At 47.5% G+C, this 25,396-nt stretch overlaps 1 protein-coding gene across 1 annotated transcript; it reads left to right on the top strand.

Moving 5' to 3' along the window:
• The first annotated feature begins 1,500 nt into the window (after nucleotides 1–1,500).
• Nucleotides 1,501–24,469, top strand: LOC117206010 (MDS1 and EVI1 complex locus protein EVI1-A-like). Its single transcript, XM_033444932.1, has 2 exons — nucleotides 1,501–2,815; nucleotides 17,930–24,469. The coding sequence occupies exon 2, from the start codon at nucleotides 17,982–17,984 to the stop codon at nucleotides 19,335–19,337; it is 1,356 nt and encodes a 451-aa protein (XP_033300823.1). The 5' UTR covers nucleotides 1,501–2,815; nucleotides 17,930–17,981; the 3' UTR covers nucleotides 19,338–24,469.
• The last annotated feature ends 927 nt before the right edge of the window (nucleotides 24,470–25,396 follow it).

Raw genomic sequence — 25,396 nt, 5'->3', positions numbered from 1 at the left:
GTTGCTTCGCTTTCTTTAAAAGAAAAAGTTTCGATGACAATCGATCGCTATCAAGTCCGACTGGTTCACTCGTGTTGCGAGACGAGTCGAAAGGAGCCACGAGCGTTTCGGTAGTAGGGATCCGTGAACGAAACCGTAACGAGGAGCTGGCCCGGTCCTAGGACAACCGGACCGTCGTCGCGGAATGCCGAGAACCGGCAGCCAAGGGCTCGATGGTGGGGTAGTCGTACAGTTACGGAGGTGAATTAATAACCTAGAAACGAGGAACAAAATAAGAGTAGTTTGACGATGAGTTGTTGAACGTGCTGGTGGAGCAGGTCTTGTTCCTCAGAGGAGAGGATCGCGGAAATACAAGGAAGAAGGTGAAACGAGTGGATCTATCGACGAAAGTGATTGCTAAAATGAAAACAAAGGCGCACGTGCGACAACTGGGTGGACGAGTACGCTAGCGACGACTGTGGAGAACAAATCGGAGGACGGTAACGTTACACGTTTCCGCTGCCGTGTTATCGATCGGATCGAACGGAACAGACAAGAAAAAAAAAAATAGGAAATGAAAATTCAACGACTCTCGTATCAAGGAAATCAAGTAGGAAGACGTTTGCACGTTCGAAGGAAACAGAAAGAAGGAACGAATGATCCGTAAAGCGGTCTCGGTGGGATGTCGGTACAGTTACAAAGGTGAATTAGTTGGCGGAGAGGTTACACCGCGATTAACGACAGAGAGGAGATAGCGAACGTTACAGCCGACTTCTCGTGGCTTCTTTCTCTCTTTCTCTCCTCTCGAGGGTATATACTCGCGTCTGATGGGAGGATTCCGGCGTGTCGGTGTCCACCTGGTAGGAGTCGTGCACCAACACTATGTACTACCGCGGTAATCCCTTCGCGGCACAGAGCAAAAGAGTGGGAAGGAGAACGTCGAGGAGGAACCTCGTAGAGGAAACGATCGAGGAGCGTTAGAGGGAGAGGCCGCTGCCGCTATAGCAAAAGGAAGAAGACGCGAGGGAAAGACGGGAAGAAGAGGGAGAGAGATCGTGAGACTAAAGACGGGGTGGGAGAGGGCAGGTCGCGTGCCGGCGTGGTGCTACTCCGTGGCTGAAAGAGAGGAAAGCACTTACCTTCCCGACGTCTCTCACGGTTAACACGCAGGGGAGCTCCTCGCTATCCTTACGCGCACACCTTCCTACCTGGAGCGCACCGACGATCCACCCAGACTACCAGCGATACAAGCGAACGTCCACCGTGTGTTCCTCGTGGTTCACCTACCTACCTACCTACCTACTTACCAACCTACCCGCCAACCTACGAGTTCAGTCTCCCCGCCCAGTCCACCACGGTACCCTTCTCTTTGTGTGCGTGCTTCTCCTCGCGATATCATCCCGTCTCTCTTTCACTATCGATCCGCCTCTCGCTTGCTCCACCAACTTGGTCTACTTTCCTCTCTTTCTCTCTTCTCGCCGATCACCTTTTTCTCCCCTGCTCCGTTTCACCGTCTCGGTGTTCGCCACTCCGATCGCGACCACGCCGCGCGCTCTCCCGTCCCCGACCCCTCTGTTCGCTCGCGCGACGCAGTTTTACTCACCGATACACTCGGCTTACTCACCACCGTACACACAGCCTCCTCTCGTCGCCGCGTCTCCTGCACCGTCTCGCCTCACCGCGCCACGCCACGCCACGACTCTCCCCGTTCCCGCCTCGACGAGCCACGACTCGCAGCGAGTCGCGTCTCACGAATCTCGTCGAGAGCGTTCGCTGATATTCCGCTTCGTCCACGAGGCAGCCCGACGGGGGGGATATCACACGCCTCGAGAGAGGACCTGGACAAGGAGCACCAAACGATCGCCGGACGGTGCTGAGCAACGTGGTTGACTCCTTCCGTTTCTCCGTGCTCTCCAGTCGAGGAACCAACCAGTCAGGACTCGGCTGTCCTGTCGACACGACACGCGATCCACGCGATCGATCGGAAACATCACGCGGGACACCACGATCGCCCCGCCGAAACACCTTCCGCATCCACGATACCACGCCACCGTCACCGTCATCGACCGGACAGGATACACGACGGTCGCGCGTGCAACATCCATCGATTACACGATCGTAGGTGCATCCGTGAAGATTGGTCGTCGCGTGGCCCTAGATCGTTTCATCCGTTCGAGTGACGACAGTTTCGCAAGGAGGACTATCTCTAGTCAAAAGCACGGAAACAGGACACACAGTTCTAGGATAATTATCCCGTTCCACGTCGATTCGGTGATCCGGATGACCTAGAAACGATCCGCTGGAACAGCGTTTGTCGCGTGACACGCACCGAAAGCGAGGGAAGCGCGTCGCGATCTGTCGCTCGAACACGTGGTCGCCGCCGCGCCGCCACGAGGCACGCTCTTGGAACGCAGATTCCCGTCGCGGAGCCTCGCAATCACCGTCAGGATGTTCGATCGGACGTTTCGATCTGGATACTCGTAGAATAACGATCCGCGGATGATCGATGAACGAAGAAGAAGAAGAGTGCTCGAGTGTGAGGATAGTGTGCCGTTGTTGAAACCGGAGTGCCTCCTATTTTTCCTCTTCGCTTTCTTCTACCTCTTCTTCTCTTCCTCCCTCGACTGACTGACTCTATCTTCTCTTTCTCTCGCGTGGAGCTGTGGTGAACTCGTCGAACTGTTACGAACGCGCGATCAAGGGGGAAAAAAGGAAAACGAGTTTGATCGAACGGGGGAAAAATCGCAACGAAACAAGTGGGGAAAGTGAGAAACCGTTCACCGGAAGTGCAGCCAACTACTACCCCCGGCTTCAAGGTCATGGAATGACGCATAAGGTAAACCTATTTGTTCTTCTTCGACCCGATCTCGTTCCCTTCCCGTGGCGAGGCTTAGCTCGGCTGGCGCCTCTGAATATTTATGAAGTCACTCGATCGCGTTCGATTCCTCGAAGCGTCTGTCGCGTGAAACGAGCAAAGATCACGAAAAAAGAAAACGCGTCAACCTGAAATCGATTGAGACGTTTGCTTCCTTAACCCGTTACCGACCTATCGACCACCTCGCCGTATCTAAAATCTCGATTCGTACTCCTGCGGCTCCTTTCTCTGGTATCGTTACGTACAAAACGACGAATATTCACTTCTCAAAGATATATCTTTCGGAGATCAAGTAGGAAATGGAATTTTCTACCTTCGCGAAATTCTATCCTACGGATACAAATCTCAAGGCGGCAACAAATTAAATAGACTCGCCACTTAAATCCTAGGAGGCGATAGGTTCGTATCGTGTGACGCCGCGTAAAAAATCGGCCGTTCATCATCGGACATAGTGGCACGATGAAAAATGATCCGTGTAACAAATAGATCCATAGATCGTTTTCCGTAACGCACGAGCGACGACGCGGCGTTTCACTCGGCGAGTCTCCCGCGGCCGTCTAATTCGCTTGGAACCAGTTTCGAAGTCGCGTTTGCGATTCCGCTTGAAAAGTAAGCGTCGCCCACGCTCGTCCTTATATCACCGAACGGTTCGTTCTGCCGCTCAACCAACGAGACACATCGCAAAAGCTATGTTCCCGCCGCGATCCTTGCCGTTTCCTCGTTCATAAATTTACGCGCCTCCGGACTGGCGAGGGGCTGCGCCCATTCGCGGGATCGCGACTGCCACGAGATAACTTGGCGCGATGTGAGCGGTTAGACGCTCGATTTACGCGAAACTTTGAAAAATCGTTTATTCCTGGAGGACGATTTAGTAGTAACCGGTTTGAGAATCGTATTATTGTTTACTTTTCAAAAATATCGCGCGAATAGTTGCGCAACATGGTGAATAATCTAATATAGTTTACGGGTAAGTGTAACAACTTCTGAGTCAATAAACAGGAAACTTTTGACACGTATAAAGAGTCGTTACATAATCTTGGCTACCTGTAACGCGCGATAGCATGTTTCGATTGAAAAGTTGCTCCGGTTGTACGATTGTCGAAATAATTATCCCGTCTAACTATTACGCTATTACGACAGCTATTTTCCAATTCAAAACGTGCCTATTTACCGATCATATCTTTTTTCATTCCCTTCATAAATACGGCGCCATTAACCGCACGTGTATCGAAGCTAACAGCTGCTGCAAGGTAATAAACATTTGCAACGAACCTTCCGCATCATTTATGCTACGACCTGTTCATTTATTTTATTGTGTATTATCAGAGGAATCCTCGCCCTGTAACACCGCGGCTCTTTTCTCTCTCGTTTATCGTCCACCGTGGCTATTAACATATTTGAACACATAATACGAATAGAACTTTGCGAACTAATATAAAATTTGCGCAACACAGCGTTTGCCTGAATTCAAGATGTTACGATCGTTTAACGAGCATTTTTTAAGAATCGATAACATCGTCAGAGAGTACGGGCGAAGCGGCGCGACATTCAACGCGTGTCGCCTGCTCCGAATCGAAGGAGGCCATCAGGCACGACAGAAGATTCTCATGACGGTGCAGGAATATTCGTGGGTATCGCATAAATCTTTGCAAGTCGGTCGTCCGTCTCTTAACGATTCAATGATTAAATGCCACGAATTCCCCGAACCGAGATACATTATTCATAGAGAAAAGGCCGGGTACGATAGTGCACGCAGCGCTTACGGTTCCGAACGTGCAGCAACGTTAACAGTTAATTGATAACAGGTAAAGCAGCGGCGAGGCGCTTCAATTTTTGTTGTAGGAGCCACGCCGCGATCGAAATAGACCGACAAGACCGTTAACGGTCGCGTGAAACCAATAGCATCGGCCTTCCTTCCCCTCTTCTCTCTCGCTCACACTCACTGTTCCATTATTTTCTTTCTTTTCAACCGGTTGTGCCGTTCCCGCCACCGCGCCGTTCGATCCTCGCCAAGTGCCATTAACGATTCCTCGCGACCGCGTCTCCTCTGTCTGCGTAATAACTCACAGGCGACTGTTGTTCGATTTTTTTCCAGCAGCTTCGCTCTGTAATTTGCATGGACGTTTCGTACGATTAACGCTCTGCTGATCGATAACATCGGGATCGACGACGATGCGAATCGAACTACACCGGATTTATCGCGATCCAATGAGGGACGGCGATGCCTATAACGGTTAGCTCTCAGAATTTTCCGCGTTTGTGCGTTTGTAATGCGACTCCTTTTTCGCTCTGTATCGAGTTGGGTACATTCTTCGCGTCGTCCGAAAGCTACGAAAATTTCTACGACTCCGTTCGATGGACCAAACTATCTCGCGAGCAAACGATACGAACAACTGCGAACATTGCGAGTGATAAATTTGTGGATGTTACGTTTTTGGAAGAATATGCAGCCGCGTAACGAGAAGAAAGGCGATTCGAGAGAATCGAATGTGGCACGTCGGTGTCAAGTGGAGCGAAGTTGCACGAACGACTGCAGGTCGCTTCCTCTTTTTCTTTTTTTTCCGATTGCCCAACGATCGCGATGCGTAAACGTGTACCGACGTTATTTGAATACGACCACTATTACGAGAATGGAAAAAGCACGACAATCATGAGAGACTCCCAGAGGTTCGAACAATGTCCTCGCCTCTGGACTGGCGCAAACGGCAATAAAACGGTTCCTGAACGACAACGCCGTCTCCTCGTGGCATCTTTCGTGTCCCCCTCCCGCCCCGCTTGTCATCGTGTTACGTTATTATCCGTTATCTCGAAAGCTGTCGTAAAACGCCTCTAATCTCCTAACTTATTGAGTTCCCTTGCACATTAAACGTAATAAACAACTTTAATTTACAAGCACGAAAAAGATAGCATTATTATTAGATCGCGAATGTCTATGCGCATTCATGTTTTCATCGACGTAATTAACTTAATGCCATCCAAGTAAAAGTTTCCTTCTTCCATTAAGTATTGCTTTAATCGCGTAAATACGTAAATATCAGCAAGGAGACATAATTAATCTTCTCATCTTAGGTATTAAAATAAAGAAAAACTATCGCCATACGAGATACGTCTACGCTGGCAGCATTTAGGTACTGTTAAATTCGCGACGCGAGTGTCCAGATGAAACCGAGGCGACAGAACGAAGTCTCGGAGAATCGCATTTAACGAGAATTTATACGTTCTTATTCTAGAAGAGGCGCGCACGCGGTTGTAAATGTAAATTCGACTCGGTACAAGTAGTGAGAGAGAGAGAAAGAGAGAGAGAGAGAGATAGAGAGAGAGAGAGAGTGCGAAAGAAAGGGAGAGGAAGATGGAGACGGGGATGTTCGGTGGCATAAAGCTGTTGTTGCGTGGGCACGCGCACCGACCGCGTCTATTTATACGTCCGTTTGTGTGTACACGTACAATGGGCCTTCGCTGCTTTCAAATTAAATTCGAGCAGTACCGCAATGCCATTGTTAAGCTCATTGCCGTCCCGTCGCGGTGATCCCACCTATCGTAGACGAGCGACACACGCCTACTTTCCTCCCGAGGAAACATCCACGAGTCGAGGCTGAAGCTGATCCGAGAACGAGAAAAACCATTCGTACTTTGTCCTTGCGAAAAAGAAACGAGCTTTCGTTTCCTGCACGGTGAAAAGGTGGATTAGGTCGTTTTTTCCTTTCTCGTTCAAATATGGTCTTTTCTTGCACCTTTGCACATGGTATACTCTTTAATGTTGCAGATCGAACGGAAACAAAAAAGGAAAGTAAAAAAGTTCATAAACTGGTAGTTTAATGTAAACGGACGTGACACGTGCATGGTGCGTATTCAGCCAAAGTACGAACCTGGCATTTTTACGAGCGCGAAGCGATCATCGCACGTTAGCATAAATATGCAATCTTTTTACCGCGTTTCGATTTATGAGCGTTGCAAAAAGCGATCAAAAACACCGTGAAATAATACTATAGCTGGTGCAAAAAAGTTGCAACCTTCTGTCGGCATATTCGTCGTGAAAACTTCCGAAACCAAGACCTTCGACGTTATGATCCCAAACGAGCGAATTCAATTCAATCGACTGCATCGAAGTCCTCCATGTTCGAGCGTTTCGCACAAGAGACACAGATTCGAAATGACGTTGAAAACTTCAGTTTCAGGTCATAATCTTGCACTTGTGACGTGACAACGAAAATCGAAACAACTATAACTACTATGAAAAGAATCTCGCATGAAACTTTAGTCGTGCGACTCTCTCGCCAAAAGTCGAGCTTAGATTTGTTAGGAAAGCGGCCTCTCCCCAGCCATAATCGGCGTCGATACGCAAGTAATTATCTGTGCAACTCGCCTCGATATCCTTAAGCAGTCGTTACGCTGGCTTTATATTAATTTCATTACGATCGAGTCTAGCGCAGTCTTAATGAATGCGAACGCCGTATTAGAACTCCATCATTGGTCAGAGCTGTCGAATATTTCTGCTGAATGTTCGAACGCTGGGCCAGATAATATTACACGATAACCGTTTTAATACATGATAAGTTAACGCGCGTGGGAATTCGATGATCGTGTTTTCGATAGGCTTGTTGCCGCTTCGTGGCCACCTCACCGCTAGAGCAGACCTCTTCTCGATCGAATCACAGCTCTTTGTCTCTTCCTCGTTGTTCGCCACCGCTGTTGCGCCGATAACGTTTGCCTAACTTGGAACGTTCGATTAATCATGCGCGGACGACCATGTTGGGAAAATAAGGATGACTGGAGAAACACGGAGTAATCTCCTAGTTCTATGGTCCAGTGTACCTTGACTCTAGGACGGACTATGGATCAGCTATGTCGTATTTTGCTGACTACCGATCGGATCAACTTTATTATGTTCTTGAGAATAACAACTGTTCGAGTGCTCGAGGGTCACTTCGTTAGAGAGAAGCTTTAACGTTCAGACTTTGAATGGTATAATTGGCTATTGAATAACGTTAGGTTGAAAAGTGACAGAAAATATTTTTCTGTTGACAGTCGTTTATGTACATGTTAAACCGTGTACTTTTTCTCCCGAGAAGTTTTTCCAACCACGAGTCATTATCTGAATAGCGTCTAGATAATTTTTACTCCATCTACGTTCAATATTCATTGAAAGTTACATACGAGAAATGTTAGATTCGCAGCTGACCACTGACGAAGCGCGATGCGACGCGGCAAACGCACGTGTGCATCCATTTACTCGATCGAAGGTTATGCCTGATCGAAGGTCTTTTACACGAGGGAAACCAGTCGTTCGTATAGGAGCAAATTTTTAGGCTATTCAATAGCAATCTTTCGAGTATATAAATACACGAATGAATTTGTCGAGTAGACTTGTCAGGAAATTGAGTCGTTGCGTTGGTTGTAGAAACGAAACGACGAATAGATCCACTTTCGTCACTTTCCACATAAGGAGCAGAAAAAACATTGGGAATCCTTTTCTTCGAATTCCATCGATCCTCGCGAGAATCCCCTAATTTACGCTCGTTTCGCAAATGATTGGCTACCGGTGGCCTTGGAAGGACACGGTTGGTTCCGTCTCTCGGCCAAGCAATTTGGAATCACATCGCGTGTCCATTAGGGCATTCTACATCTTCCTGGAATACACAATTCTTCTTCAGCGTGAAACTATCGCTTAATGCGTACACGCCGATTCTCCTAAAATCAGGTAAAGTCAAAGGTGCTAGTAAACCGTTTCGATTTCCTCGTTTTCTACGGAGAACGCGTCAGATCGGAAACTTCTACGGGGGAATCGTTGTTTCCGCGAATGGAATGATTTCCGCGAAACGCGCGAAATTGCCCGTTTGCGACACGAGGCACAGGCTACGAGGAACGACGCAGTTGTACAGCGTTCGTGTCACTTCGTGGAATGTTGGTAATCCCCGATATCGATGCGGACCCTGGCCAACGCCGTGTATAAATATATACAACGATCAGTCACAAAATCAGGAATAGATTTTCATGAATTTTCCTTGGGGCCCGTTGTTGGCTAGCGTTTGGCCCGATTCTTTCTTCTGTCGCTCGTTCATCTCCCTTCCTTTCTTTCCAGACCCGTCGCGACACCCTTTCACACGCCTCTTCCGCGACATCGTGCCTCTCTCCTCGTCCATTTTCTTACTCCGGTTTCGTTATCTCTAAACGCGTCCATCCCTCGATCTCTCGGTTCTACGTGGCATCGATTCTTCGACCGTTTTCTCATGAAATATTCACGCGACACGGGACGAAATCATCGTTTGTTAGTCAACCATCTCTGTCCCCCCGTGCGTTCCCCTTTCTCCGCGGTTACGATCGTTGACGAGACCGCTCTTTGCCATCCCTGGCACATTTCTTTCCGTCGCTTTCGCGTCCCGCGAGGGCACGGAATTCATTTCGTCGAGTTCCGTGTGTCGGAAGGAAGTCTCGTTTCGATTCCATGGTACGCGACACGAGATAACGAGATACGTGACACGTGGACTCGAAAGAAACATCGTCGCGAATGGTAGGGAAAACAGAATGATCGAATCTGCCTGATTAGAGCAAGAGGTGGCTCGTACAGCACATTTTGCTCGGTTACGAATACCTCGAATACATACATCGAACAAGGTGAATTTAGGCCACACCACAGTCATCGATTATGCAACAGTTCGATCGTACGCCGTTCTAATTACGGACCACGTTCTGACAGCCTCGTTCCACGACTGGACCCCTAGTTGAAGCGATTACAATTAATCACCGCAACCAGGAGCTTTACCAAACTGTGTACTCGTTCTCGCCGCCAATATCGTTCGCTACGCATTAATTAAAAGACGCTTTCTAATACGTCGAATTGAATTACAGCGGGTCATCGATCTTGCCGTGGCGTCGCTCACGGGCGTTCCCCGCGTCTATTTTCTATACTGTCGCGCTGCTCGTTTTCTCATCTGCCACAGATTTCACTCCTTTTAAATCACAATCGCCTATTAGCCGGGGAGAAGGTGCGCTCCCATACGTAATTTTCGTATCTCGGTCACGAGCGCCATGGAATCGCCCGAAATATACCAATTACATAACCGATAGCTTTTTCACGCTGCCTCTCTTCCCTTATCTGCGAGTCCCATCGTCCTACCTGGAATCAGGAATTCTCTTTCCTTCTGTTCTTTCTTTACCTGTGATTTACCGTCGTCGCCACAAATTTCCATTATCAGTGTCAACGACCTCTCCTGACAGAATAATGTCCATTGTGCGTCCGTAAACGATTTAAGAACTTGCCTGTGATCTTTTAATGCGACTCGAACGATAGTAAAACTTACTAAACGACGCTGTCGATAACTTTCTTCGACTATCGCCAAGGCTGTGCAGTCGTTGGCAAAGGAAACAAAACAAAGATAAATAAATAAGTAGTGCATGCGTCCAGTACACTTTCGATCGAGTGACAAAAACGACCACCGGATGCAGCGATTCAATGCGGTGAGACACGCGTGTCGTCGACATCAGGCTATCCATAACGCCGTAAAGAGGGAGTTTCTAACCCATTAAACGTCTAAAATTAAATACCACTAGAATTTGATTGCTAATAATCAATAGAAAAAACTCTAATAGCTTAAACGCTCTATGGCGTATCGTTTTGATCGATTTTATCGGGCACGTTGGAGATTCGATTTCGTAAACTCGGATGTCCGCCAGAGGGCATTTTCGAGTGGTTGGAACCAGAGAGAAACCGATTGTGGTCGCGGACTCGGTCGACCTGTCTAACGGCGGAGTAAATCGTTTGATGTCTTTGTTTCGGCGAACCCTTCCTCCGTTTGCCGCTCCTTTCTCTTCGTCAGCTGGCTTCCTTGGAAACGCAACGCTCCGAACAATTTTCCGATAGCGGATCGAGAAGGGAGCTGCTTCTTTCGACACCTCTCGCGCCACTTTAGCGTCGCCTGAAGATTCTTACGAAATCTCGACTGCCTGTGAGGTTCAGGCGCGGTACAGTTGACATTATGGATCGTTAAATCGAAAGTTTATCACGGATATCGTATTGAACGTGGAAAAATTATTCAAAAGTACTTGTGTCTGTCGTTGTAGCTAATCTTCGACGATTACTCGACCAGAATATACGGAAATTCGTTGTTAAACGTTCGAATTCCAAAATTATGCAGAATGGAATTTCTTTTCTCGGTGAAGTTGCATCCACATGCAGCAGAATTCTACCATGATAATTGTATTAATTGCGATTAGGAAGCGTCTCGAGGGGAAGTTCCTTTCCATGGACACGAGTTACTTTCTTTTCCCGTTTCTAACTCGCGTGTCTCTTCTTCGCGTGGTTCCCTCTGTTATCGCGTAATTTGCAGACAAATGGCCGTTACTGTTACCAGATGCGGTCTAAACGCGTTGCGTTGCGCGACCCATGAGAAAAATTCTCAGCCCAGCATTGTCAAGTCCTCGATCTAACGTCTATAAATGGCATAATCTTCTTCCGGCGGGGCTGGAAATATTTGGCTAACCTCGGGCAATTAGCGTTTCGCCTCGAAACGGGGCAAACTCCGCGAGAAAGTAACTACCATGCTTTGTCCTGTAGCAACGAATTATTAGCCGATTAATTTTTCTAATCAAACATCGTATCTCCACGCAGAAATTTCCCTGCGTACCTTCCGCTTTTTTCATACTCTCTGTACTCTTGTCGCATTTTAATATTTTTTACATTGCTTTCATGCTGCTTTTTTGTCAACCTTTTTACCAACGAGTCGACGAATAACGCGGAACTCGCGGCAGTACCGCGGTGAGAGTGTAAGGCGAAATTCCAGCGGCGCGCCGATAGTTAAGATTTCATGAGGAAACGCCTGCAATCGTCGGGCATTTATCTAAATCGTGGAAATAGCGGAGAAAATTACCGAATGTTATCTCATACCGAGGACTCCGAAATATGTCCGTGTGGCTCGAGAGAGACCGCGAATTACTACGTGGAAAATCATCGACGAAGGATCGTCCGTCTATCGATTGCAATTACGTATGTTCCAAGCAGCAAATCCTTGTTCTTGTTATTGAACACGTCGAGAACGCTCTCGAATTTGTACACATCATCGTTGAAGTTTCCTAGTTAGGAGAGCACCTGCAGCTACCTTGTACCACGGTTTAGTTTCACTCGAACGAATCGCTGTTAACTCGCTCCGTAACTGCTAGACAAATTAAACCGAACGCGAACCAGGAAAAATTACGCGGGTTTCGTTCGTTGTTCTTCGCGATGATATTGCCTCCGATCTACCTAAATGTTTTTACTATGCATCGGGTACGTTTTTGATTCTTACTTTCCATCGAATTCCGTTGGAATTTAGTTCGAATCGAGCGCATTACTTTAACGAGCACACGGATCGAAATGCAGATTCGAAAGTGTCTGAAATTCAACAACGTAAGACTGTTATTCAATGAGGTTTCTAGCGAGACAGAGAGGAATGTGGATGATACGTCGTTCCCTTGGAAGCGAGATTGCAGTCATCTCTGACGGCATTGTCTTTGCTCGATCCTAATGGCTGAATACCTATTAGGGTCAGACCGTCTGTAGAAGTACCGGAAACCAAACAAGAGATTTCTTTAACCCATTCATCGCAATCCGAATAGAATGATCGACTCGGTTAACCGATAAGGTTAGCGAGACGCGTTATGGCAGTGTTTCCATAGAAGCGAAACAATAAAAAAAAAAAGACGAATCACTTCTCCTTTTGTCGTTTTTCCAGCTGTAAAAATTCCATCCGGATTCCTACCGGAGCTCCGAGACCTGCTTATTTTAAGCTCCTGTTTAATCGTTTCGTAATGTCGAGCACAATTAATATATCGCTGGTTGCGTGTTGTCCATTTCAAAATTACGTAGACAACGTGCGTTTTCTGGCTAGAATTTTATTTATTCTGTGTATAGTACGCAGACACCTTGCGGTAAAATGAAAATAACAGAACCGCGTTAGCGTGGCACGCGGCGCGAGCGCGGTGCAAGTAGAAAAAGCCCAGACACGTCTAATCAGGAACGGACAGTTTCTACCGCGGGGAGTACTTTCTCGACGCGAACCAATTTACTAGTAAATTAGTTGCAACCATTTAACCTAACCACCTTTCGTTCGTTGATTTAAGATCTGTGGACGAACTCAAGGCTATGCAACAAGTATTTCAGAGAAACTCGATATTCTCGAGGACATTTCGATACGTGTCTCGCAACCGAGACGTAATGCAACTTGCTTCGCTTTTTCCCTTTCGTCGTTCTCCTTTCCCTTCGTTTCACTTGTTCCGCGGAAATGTAGCCGTACGCGCGAACAAGCTGCAAGGTTGCTAACTACCAAACATCGCGTGGGCGCGATCGAGCCGACATAGGAAACGGACTCGAAGCTTTTATACCGCGGAGGCGAAATCATAAATAATAATCGTCGGATTTATCGGCGCTGCACGCGCGCAACGTACGCGTACGCAACCGGACGAAATGTTGTCGACAAATTAATTCAGTCAGAGTAGCCGGTGCAAGCACGAAACGCGAAGCTCGATGAATAATGAACGGTGTCGCTTGTCAGGCCGAATGAAAGTAACATTGAAAACGATTAAGCGGCGCAGAAACTGAACGCCACTCGTTCGCTGTTCTGTATCGTTTTACCACCTTTCACTGCCTCCTCGCTGTTTCGCGATCGCTTATTGTCCACCTTCCCCCGAATTCGCCTATAGCACTGGCGTCTGTGATACTTTTACTTCCACTTACCCTTGCGGATACACGACGGATGACCAAAGTTCCACTCGACTCGAAGAATACGGTTCGAATTTCACATGGGTAGTTAAGGGGGGATTCACAATTTTGTACTTGCTCTGTGGCCATCTTCCGACGAACTCCAATTACTCGATAAATCCTTGGAAGTTGACGAAGGGTTCGGAACAAGATATTCCCGTAACGCGTCGCTGCCATTTGTTTTATCGTCGTTATCGATCGGTCGAGAGCGACGGTACGCAAATTTGACGCGTGCCGATCGGCCGATTACAATGTTACAGCCGCGACACCGGCTATCGAAGCAATTTTACACTTATAGCAAAAGAGGCAACGGCCAACCGAAAATTACACGCGGTCTCCTGTCGCACACGTAGAGCAATATTTCGGTGTCGCGGCCCGTATGAATTTAGTGGTGCGTCTCGTATTTTATCTCCGACAAGGCGGTGGTTAAAGGGGCCCGCGTCGTAATTAAATGCCGGCACCTCTTGGCCCCGTTATCGGCAGGAGCGATCGTACCTCATACAGAGACCCCGTGCAACAAGGAAAGACACGAATCGACGCGTCTTTCTTTCTTCTTCTTTGCTTCTTCTTATTCGACCGCATCGTCTCCTGCATCTTGTTTTTCGCCATGTCGCTCGACTCGGACAGTGCTTGGACAGGGGACAGCTCGCGGATCAAGATCGTCCGAAATCCGTAGCGAGAACGAACCTTTCTCGCAATGAGCACGATCTTAAAACGGAATTCTGCAAGATTTTCAAGCCATTGAGTAATATAGCCTGGTCGATAATTTGCCAAATAAGCACCATTCGCGCGAATTAACCTGTCCAGCGTCAAGATGTCGAGCGTTTATTAATTTAAAATCCAGATGCAAAAATCTCAGCGTATTTTTTATTCGTTGAAAATGTATCAGATTACGTTCTTCGTGCTTGAACGATTAAACGATCTTTTGTTATATTACGTTTATGTGGTGAATCGTAGGTTCGAAAAAAGACACGTTTCGTAAAGGTAGAACAGAAGAGCAATTTGTTGCTACCGTAACACGTAACAATGAACGAAATATTGAATTAACATAGGAGTTCATTGCGTTGGACAGGTTGGTCGCACAAAGAAAAATTGTAACGAACTGTAAAAATGGTAGCAAAGGTATTTGAATATCTGAAACACCTTTCTTCTTTCTTTTTCTTTTCTCTGTTCCACTGTCTCGTTGTTTTTCTCGCCGATCAAAAAACAGAAAAGTTGCGTCACGCGAAAAGAAACGACCGATTGAAATCTTCCCTGCGCCTGACAATCCGGCCAGGGACGTGGTCCGTTCGGGTAACAAGTGGCGAACGGTTATACGCGTTACACGAACGGTGTTTACCACGCCGCAGGGACGCATTTAACGCTCGAAGATTTTCAGATACATGCGCAAGCAGGGAACCCATGCGAGTTGAATTAATGATCTTGGCTCGCAACGCGTGGGTTATTTTTATTTATTCGAAACACGATATAATTAACTGAGAAAATCTCACGATAGTTGCGTTGAAAGATATCGATGCATCCTGAAATATCAAGATACTAAGATATAGAGTGGAACAACGTATAGGTAAACGCGAATAAACGATGTAGAAATTAGTATTCTCGGATCGTAGAAATTTGAAGGATAGAGAAAATGTCGAGTGTCGTAAAACTGGAGATTCGTAAATACGTAAAATTGATAAAAACGGGAGGGAATTGGTCGAGTGGAAACGCTGCGTTGAAAGATGTTGCCAAAGCATAACACCGCTCGAAAAACAACGCATTGTGCAATATGTACGTGGACCGCATGCGGCCCTGGAGGCGCACTTATGGTACACGTAGGTGAATGTCGGGAGAGAAATCATACCGGCAAGGACGACAACGAGCGAGAGGCAGAGGGTGAACGAGAAAGAAACGACGAGGGAAAGAGAGACAAACCACGCCCGACTCATCCCGACTTTCTAGAAACCGAAAACTGGATCGTGGCCGGCGGCATGTGGATCTCGACCGATCTCTGGTAACGTCAGTCGAGCTTGATTCACGTAACAGATGTCAGTCTTTAAGGATCGTGTGCCCCGCCTTTTCTTCTTCTTGTTTCGACTGCCGTTCCACGGAACCAGCTACCGTTTCCCGTGGACATTACTCACGAAGTCGCTCGGAGAAACTCCACCTTTCGGGAGATAAAGCGGTGCCTCGGGCTTGCTCGAGGGAAACGAAATTCCGAGAAGTACGTTCCGCTCGCGATTAAGTTACCGGAAATCTGTGAAGGGAGAAGGAGCGCGCGCTCTCGTCGAAAGCCTCACGGTCGATTAAGCGGCAGCGGGCTCGTTAAACCAACATCCACCAACTACCAAACGTTCGAATTAACGACAGACAGAGATTCTGTTCGTAAAAGGCGCCTTTAAGATCGTGTTATCTGCCGTTGGACGCGTTACGTCGTCGTCGTCGTCGTCGTCGACGTTGTATCCCGTGAAAAATCTGATTAGCACACGCGAGTTTCTCCGGCTGGCTGACTCGGATGGGAACAAGGGAAAGTACGATATGTAAATCGAACTTAATCAACGACATCTAGACGGATGACGCGTCTCTATGCCTATCGGCTCTCTTCGCAACGAATACGATTCGCGGAGAACGCGAGGAAAGCAACGGGAACGGTCCAGTTACTATCTCTTATCGTTGGAATTCAGAATTAGCGGCTTTCTCGCTGTCCATCGATAATTCCGGTAATAAAGGCTAGGAGTGTCATTAAAGAAGCTCGAGAGAACCGTTTTCCCGGTGAGGAATTTATCTCGGTTTTTGCACGCAACGATGGGTTAACGACTCGCGAACGAAACCGTTCGGTCGTTCTGGATCATCGAACATCGTCCGGGAGGGATCGCTGTTTCCGAACCGTTCGGTACACTTTCGATTCCAACCGAACACCTAACAGTTCTCGTCGCGTTCTCTATACTCGTAATTAACGCTTTTCACTATTGTCGGTCGCGAGCTTTTTGCTCCTGCTCCTTTTACGCCGGAACGGGGTTCTTGCACCGTCGCCGACTCCTCCTTTTCCCTCGGTCCCCTTCGCTCCTCCGCCTCGTCCCCCTTCCCCCCTCGCCCGTCACCAACCCTGTCACCGGCGGATTTCTCTTTCGTTGGAACTGGACAACCAGCTGAAGATTAGCTTCTTCGGTAACTGGATCGGCTCGCGTGAAACGACACCGGCTGTGAAAGGATTCTTCGATTTCTCGAATTAGCGAGAACTTCCTTCGTCGAAGATCGATCGAAGAATTCGATTAACCTTCGGCAGAGCGAACGACGGTGGAAAACGAAACGGGCGAATTTCGTACAAAATGATACGCCCAGCGAAGACTTTAACGCGCGCATAAGTAACGATTTACGCGCGGTGATTTCGATGCCAGATAAGGAAACATTAACGCGACAACCTGTCTTCGTTGCAGCATGTATCGTATAACTTTCTTGCGATCTCTGTTGCACGAGCAGTGTGTTTATCCTCTGCACCCCAATTCCTTTAAACGCAGTTGGATTATAAAATCGTAATTTAAGAAATAAAACAGCTTTTTCTTGTTGATTCGCTCGAGCGATTTTACATTACGCGTGTACGTTATACGCGGACGGATCTGGCCGGAGATCGGTTTCGTAAGATCGAAATCAAAATCAAGAGAATACGATGTCCGTTGATTAAGATAGATAGCACGTGCTGTAAAAAGAAGTTTGAACCAACGGTTAACACGTCGATTATGTCACTGGCTATGAATCTCTCGTATCACGTGTCTCGTTTTAAAGCTAGATCGTTGTACGTTCTACTAGAGTTCCGTTACACGGAGATCGCATACTTAAGAACTTCGTATACATCCTCGTAGCTTGTTCCTCGCAATCTTTCATGGTAGAAATCGTTGGTGATGTACGTTCGACGCGCGTTCGTTACCAAAGTATCTCGATATCGTTCAGCGTGACGTCAATACACGAAAACGCGAGCAATTCGAACGATCGGAAGATTAATTTCTACGGCTCCGAAAAACGTGTCGCTATCATCGCCTCCGGCTGAAAGAACATTCATCACGATATGGTTGACGCTTTGATGTATCGCGTTCAGTTTCGTAGGTTACTTAGGTAGATCTCGTTTTGACGTATAGGATAAGTTCGTGTACCTGGCAGAAACGAAAACCTTTCGGTAAATCGTATCAGTTTTTGTCGGTGATCCGAACGAGACGTGTCTGGTACGATACTTGCATTCTTTCATTGTAAATTTGCTCGTTGTTGCAGCAACGAAACAACAATGAAGATTGAAAATTAAATTGCAATGTAAACGTTCGATTTTCGTCTGAATTTATTTTCAGTGACTGTAAAGAATTTGTCGGTCGTTTCAGATCATTCCGAGCGACGAGCAGGAGCAAAGCCGAGGGTGACAGAAGCGGTGTGATGAGCGGATATCTCGGTAACATTCCCCTGCCCCCAACGTTGTTGCACGACCCGAAGTACCCTCCAGCCATGCGGGAGAAAGACTCGAGTCCGAGAAAAATGCCGGGCCACATCAGCCCGAAGCAAGCCAGCATCTATCCGTTGAGCGTTCGCGTGCCGGACGTTGAAGAATTGCCATACGATTTGAGCCACGGCCACGGTCGTGGCCTGTCGAGTCCCACGAATCAACAGCAACATCGGCAACAGCCGCATATGAGTCCGGCGGCTAGACCACCTCAATCTCATCATCAGGAGGATCTCGACTGCGAACCGTTGGATCTTCGCGTCGATCACAAGAAGGAAAGACTCACGGACGAGAATCAGAACGAGATAGAGGTTCTGAATCAAAATAGTCTCGGCGGAAGTCTTCCCTATCATACGGTTCTGTTTCCTCAGCATCATGCCGTTCATCCGTTGGTCCTCGAAGCCATGTACCGGTCGCACCATCACAGTTCGTCGGTACCAGATCTGCCTAAAATCCAAGTGCGGGCGTTACCGACCATGGTACCATTGCCACCGAACAGATTCTCTTCCACCACTTCCTCCACGTCGTCCTCTTCCTCTCAGGCTGCCGCGAGAGTTCCGAGTCCCTCGAGTGGCCAGCAACATCAGCCACAGCAACAAAGTCACTCGAGTCAACAGCAGCAGCAACAGCAGCAGCAACAACAAGCTTCCAATCTTCCACCTTACTCCATCAGCGTTCAAGCCGGTCTAAAGCCGAAGGACAGATACTCGTGCAAATTCTGCGGTAAAGTGTTCCCCAGATCGGCGAACCTGACGCGGCACCTGAGGACGCACACCGGCGAGCAGCCGTACAAGTGCAAGTACTGCGAGAGAAGCTTCAGCATCTCCAGCAACCTTCAACGTCACGTCAGGAATATCCACAACAAGGAAAAGCCGTTCAAGTGTCCGCTGTGCGAACGATGTTTCGGACAGCAGACCAACCTGGACAGACACTTGAAGAAACACGACGCCGATGGCCCAACGATACTGGACGAAGTTAGATCGAGGTACCACGGACAATTGCCGAGAGCGGACGAGTCTTACTTCGAAGAGATTCGCAGTTTCATGGGCAAGATCACCTCGCAGAGACAAGGAATACCGTACTTCCCTGGTCTGCTGGGTCATGGAGGAGACGATTTCAGGAACGACAAACAACAACTTCAGCTGGAAGAGAAGAGAGGCGATTCTTCCTACTTCAGCGACAGGGATAACCTGAGCTCGAGGTCGAGCAGCACCGCCAGCAGACCCGAGAGCGTGCAAGAGGAGCAACGAGAAGTTAATTCCCCGCCATTGTCCCCTGGAAATAACACCTGAGTCGGGGAATCCGATCGTACGTCCGACGATTCCTCGTCGGGTACGATTAATTAGACATCGAAGTATCCCCGAATCGATACGGTTCCTTGGGATTCCAAGTTTCGTCGATACGTCGCCATCCGTTCGGTGGACGACCGAACCCATCGCTCGCGAATAGCGGCCCGTTTACCCGAGGACAAAGTATCGATCTTACCGTTGACGAATTACTTTTACGCAACGGACTTGTTTCGCTAATTTTACATTCTCGTGTAATTCTAACTCTCGGTAACTAGAATTCATCGTGTTCAGACGTTGATCAAACGAAGAGGTGCCTTACAGAACGTGCCTGAAATGTTTTCCGAAGTATTTGATGCGCAGAGACTTACAATTAGCCGAGGCGGACGATAAAACTCGACTTTAAGTAGTATCTTAGTACCATTAGACGTCAGATTATTACGTTCCAGTAGGGCAAGGTGGACTAATAAAATACGTGCAATTCCGTTCTTAAATTAATCGACAAGGCAGTGTTATGGAAGGAACTATACTATCGTCGATCGAAGACAAAATTTTATATAATTCTATAAAGTACAATAACCTTCTGTACTTTGAAGATTAATTTACACGGAACGTGTATAAACGCGCGAGGGCTGACAAACTGTAACTCAATTCTCGTCGTACTCGTCCTCTTTTCTCGTCCAAAATTCCGTTTTCAAAATTAGCAAGTTAGCGGAATCGCGTAGCTACTCGTTAGAATATTTGCTGCTCGATTCGAAGGGCAAAGCTAGATAATTTGCAGCGACTGTTGCCAGGAACAGCCAGGAGACGAAATCGTCGAACAATACCAAGCACCACAGGGGAAATACCGAATGGCTGAAAACGACGCTTCGCGATTTTACGACCTAGAAAGTGAATTTTAACCACTCCATCGCCTCGATCCTAATCCGCGGTGTCGATCACCGACGACCGACTATGAAATAGAAATCGATGGGCGGATCCGTGCGGTCGTCGATCGTCCTCGGCCGGAAAGAACGAGAAACTCGATGCCCGCGACACGAGTCGTTAAGTTCTTCGTTGAGTTCGTCATCGAGGAAGTTGGAGACGCGACGTCAGAGCGTGGAACGGTTTTCATAAAGCAAGAAATCATCGAAAGAACGGGTTGTCTTGGCATTCGAGTTGTCCGCGGATCGTTATAGCCGTCCGTATCGTCGACTTTCATTTATCGAATTAGAAAAGTTGAACGAGCAGAAATTACGCAAAGTTTAAACCGATGAAACGATCGTGCAAAGATGAAACGGATCAAAGGATTGTGCAAAGACGGAGAAATTAACGGCGCACTTTAGGATGAATCTTACATCGAAGATAAATAACACCGAATACGTGGGAAAACACGCAGGAAAAGCAGCTTCCTGTAGCCGACCATTACCAGAACGACTCGATGAAGCTGGTAAAGGCGCCATCGGCCGGATCCCACACGATCCTACGTGCCCCTGGTTTCCTGCGGATGATCGCTGGAAACCGTACCCGGGGCGAAACGATCCGATCGCTTTCCGTTCGTGGTTACGAATTCATCTGAACTTTCTAATCGACGCGAGTGTACGGGTGGCGTTTCGACCTTGGGAGTAAGCGGGACCCGCTTCGATTAATTACGCTCGATCTAGATCGAACAACCGGCCAACGGAGTACCGTACGAACGCTTCTAAAATTGGCACCGGATGGTTACGTGGGCGACTCGTAATCCGCTAGAAATCCGGCTGGTGGAAAGTTGGACATTTTTTGCACTCATCTTGCACGGATTGAATGAAATTGGCCGGGTTTCGTATTTACGACGCGGAGGATCATTGAGCAACGACTGGGTGATTGGCAAGAGAGGAAACTCGGCGCGAGAAACGTGGAATCACGGTACCAAAGATCGAAACGCTAGCGAAACGAAAAATTCCGCGGGAAGATTAGCGAGGAAGGAATTTCGCTTCGGAAACATGGAAATTAGGGAAATTAAAGCGCACGAGAGTAGAGGGAAGCGAGTGGAAAAGCGAGAGGGAGGTTGGAAGCGATGGAATCGGCTGCCGGCACGGTACTAGGTGGCAATTTATCGGTACTTTCTACCATGTACCGACATTCACTGTAAGTAGCGCAGGTGCAGAGGTGCACGATATGGCGAACCACGCGGTCAGGAGATCATCTTGACCTTGGTAAATACGATCGACGAGCGATTAAGCGAAAAGCGCGACGAGGAGAGGCCTGGGCGTATTCTTTCCCAAGGAATCCGAAGAAACGGTGGCGCGGAGGATTCGAGTGGTGACGCGTGAGAAACTATTTGCGCTTTCTAATTTGAAATGTCGGCGATCTTCTAAATTACAGGAGCCGCCGACTAAATGAAACGCGAACCTCGAACAACCGCGACCTTGATATCTAGCCGATAAAAATCGTCATCGACTGGCAAATGCAACGCATTGCAACAAACAAACGCGATAAAATCGTCCCTGGAATCGTAAACGACGGAAAAACTAACGTCGCTTTTGCTCGACGCAACTTTGGTAGGAAACTTTGCAACTAGAATTCTACTGAATGTTGAATACCAATAACCGGAAGATTGGCGACAGAGTTGAAACATTGAAATTTATTTCACGATGCGAAGCTACGAAACGGTCGACAGGAGTTTGTCTGGAAGTCGGGAAATGGAGAGAGAGAGAGAGAGAGAGAGAGAAAGAGAGAGAAAGAGAGAGAGAGAAAGAGGCGGTGGAGTTCCTTTCGTCAATGCATCAGCATGCGCATCTGGAATCGGAGGATCCGCGTGCGGCATGCAACGACGTGTGTGTTCACAAAATCCATTTTAAGAGCGAACCGATTTCGTAAGGAGATCGATGCAACGCGTTACGAGGACGTGGCCCGAGGTGTGACTAAGCTTCTACGGTATAGATATCTCTCTCCTCCGCGGCGCTACGCGAACGAAGCCTCGAGAGAGGATGGCAGGCCCTGTTTTTCTTGCCTCACGCATACGATCCCGACCGACGATGGCCTCGGACCTCTGTTGCGTTACACTTTTGCCACGCCCCGATCGGACGGGCAAGCTCATCGCGAAAGTGAAACGCAATAAAAGAGTCACATCGAAGCGAGAGAGTCTCGACATCCATGAAACGTTAACAGAGAGATACAGCCGAGAGAAGGAACGAACGAATCGACGAGTCCTCGCGGATCCAGACGAAGAGAACGGTGGACGAACGTCCGAACGAGGAGAAAGAAAGATCGATCGAAACCCACGAGCCTTGGAAATCGATTTCCTCGCCACCTCCCACAGTCACCGATCCGACGTATTTCGACCGAAATTCCGCAGTCGGTTTAACTCGTCGTTCCCCGATCCCCGAACCCCGATCCCGTTGCACGTGCTACTCCTCGAATGTCTCCTCTCCCTTCTGTCTTCGTTTCGTTTTCAGAAATCAACTCGTACGCGAGCTGTATACTCGAATAAAGCTAACACCGCGATTCTGCTCTTCTCCTTCTAAATCGTTCAACGTAATAGCGAAGCGAAGCCACCACTTTCCAGAAAAATACGCGAATCTCCGTTTGGAGTGGTCGCTAGTTTCCACGCTAGGCGATCCGTCGACCAGTTGCCTGAAAAAAAAAAGAGGCCGCGAAATTTCTCGGAGACGAGTCTATCCACAAAATCGCGGCATGTTCTCACGTCCGAGCGCCGGTTTTTTCGATCTCATCTCGTTCCAGTTTGCACGCGTGATTTCACTGGACAGGTTAGCACGATTCGAATTACGACAGCCTGTTGTTACGAGGACAGGGAAAAACGTGGTACGAAAAAGATCCGACGCTTTGCAAACCCTGCTAGAAATTGCGATTCCATCGTGGTGTTGGAAATGCTCGCTCTTACCTTTCGATTTCGAGACGCGATTAGACGGATTCCCCGGCTCCTGTTTTCCAATCATTGTATATACGTAAGAACGCGCGATATTTTAGCGATACGAATCGTATTAGCGAATTATAATATAATAAAATACATGTACCTATATAGCTGCTAGAATTTGAAACGAGGCTCAATTTAGTTAGTCGAAGTCGTCGCAAAGGTATTAGTTCATCGCGCGTCGGCGAGTTCCGCGAGATCTAAATACGAGCGTTATCGTTCCGGCGACGAACCGAGACGAACTCGTCGATGGGCGAATCGCTAGTAGCAGCTAATCCCGCGAACGATCTGCGTGCAATTTCAACGAACGATCTCACCCAAACGCGTTCGTCTGTCGAGCATCGACTCGAGGGAAAATGGTGCGCGAAATGCATCGAAATCGAGTTTGCTTGAAACGACGGGGGTGATAGTTCTCGCGCGTCGTCCTACTCATCGCAACTAAACATAGTCAGCCCCGCGCAACGTGTACCAGGCGGATCGTGAAAGAGTACCGTTTTAATGATATTGATATATATACGTATATATGTATCAAATAGATATATATATATATAAACATAGAGTTGTATATGCAAAATGGATATAAATATAATATATATGTGCGTGCGTGTGTGTGTAAATCGCACGACGATTGTGATTTCACCGAGGTTACCGAGTTATACGTATTTACCGTTTAGCCAGAAACAGGCGCCGCGCCGCCAGCCGACCAAGCTATCAAGCGCTCGTTACCTTTTAGAACCGCTAGCTCGTAAGTGTGCGCAGGTGTTGTCCATCCACGCTCAGTTTTGTCTTTTATTTTCCTTTTTCCTTCTTTTTTTTTTTTTTTTTCACATAGTCAAATTTCAATAGGGCGACCCAACGCCGATCGAATCGCAGGGATCGCTGTCACCACGAGATCAACGAATCCTCTGCCTCCATATGTGTCGCGTCCCTTCACCTTTCGTTTCAATTGTAAATTTGGTTGCAATCGTAAAGTTGAACGGACGTTCGTACACGTTCGCTAGTGTGGATGATCTCGTCGCGAAAACGAAAGATATTACCGCTCTTTTCTTACGAACGATTTTCCTTCTTAAGTGCTCCTACTTTATACTTAAGTTAAAAAGAACACACACACACTGTCTGTTTTAGCCCCCGTAGTCGCGCGTCCTGTAGAACATAGTGGTGAACTGTATATATGTTTATATGTAATATTCGATTTGAAAAAATATATATATGGATGTACACATACAGAGAAAGAGAGAGAAACGAAGTTACAGGTGGAAATTTATTTTAAAGAAACTCTCGTCGTACTTGCGTTTACTTTCTCCGCTCTCTCACGGCGTTTCTGCCGCCTATACGTATACCTCTGCGAACCTTTCATTAAACTCCCTATTTTTGCGTCCCTACAATTTCGCGAGCTTCTCCGTGATTATGAGACGCGATTAAAAGAAAGTTAAGACTGCAAAGACGAATCAACTTGCCTTTCTCGATGCAACGGAATTATCTAATAATTCCTGTTTCCTTCTAACGCGAGAAAAATCCGAGCACTTGCAAAGCAACGGTAGATGCGTAGATCTGACGAGTCGAAAGTTCAAGTTTTTCCGAAGATGGTCGCGATCGTGTGGTCAACGCATCTGAATCTTCGTCTTGACTCGCCGATTCTTCCAGATCTCCTTTCTATTTTTATCGTTTATTCGTATTATTCGTTGATATACACGTAATGTAAAGTTTCTTTTTTATCGGGAATATAATAGTTGTAAAAATATAAAGATAAAGACTATGTAAAATTTCGATGGACGTCGGAGAATCGTTGCTTCCACCGAAAGATAATCGAATCGCACGATTCCGTGTCTGTGAATGCGAATTGACGAATTCAAAGAAAAGACTCGTACGGATTAACGCGCTTAACGATACCGATCCATAAATAAAGACTCGCTCATCTCGACCAAACTTGGCCTGGAGGTGATCGTAACGAACAGGGAGACTAGGCCGCTTCGAGCTAAGTGGCTTCTTGGCCTCGCCGAGGACATGACTTTGACCCACATATCGGTAAACTACGCCAACCAGACTATTGGTACGAATTCTGATTGTTCTACTCGAAACGACGCTTAAAACGCCTCTCTAAAAAACCTATTCCACTCGACGTTCGTCGCTTTCGTAGAGAACTTTTTTGGCAAAAAAAAAAAAATAAATAGCC

Source organism: Bombus bifarius, unplaced genomic scaffold, assembly GCF_011952205.1.
Source record: "Bombus bifarius isolate JDL3187 unplaced genomic scaffold, Bbif_JDL3187 scf7180000007996, whole genome shotgun sequence".
NCBI lineage: Eukaryota > Metazoa > Arthropoda > Insecta > Hymenoptera > Apidae > Bombus > Bombus bifarius.
This window is presented reverse-complemented; position numbering and strand designations above follow the sequence as displayed.

What these genes read in the sequence shown, in the direction of transcription:
- LOC117206010 (XM_033444932.1), top strand. Translation starts at nt 17,982, where the DNA reads ATGAGCGGATATCTCGGTAACATTCCCCTGCCCCCAACGTTGTTGCAC.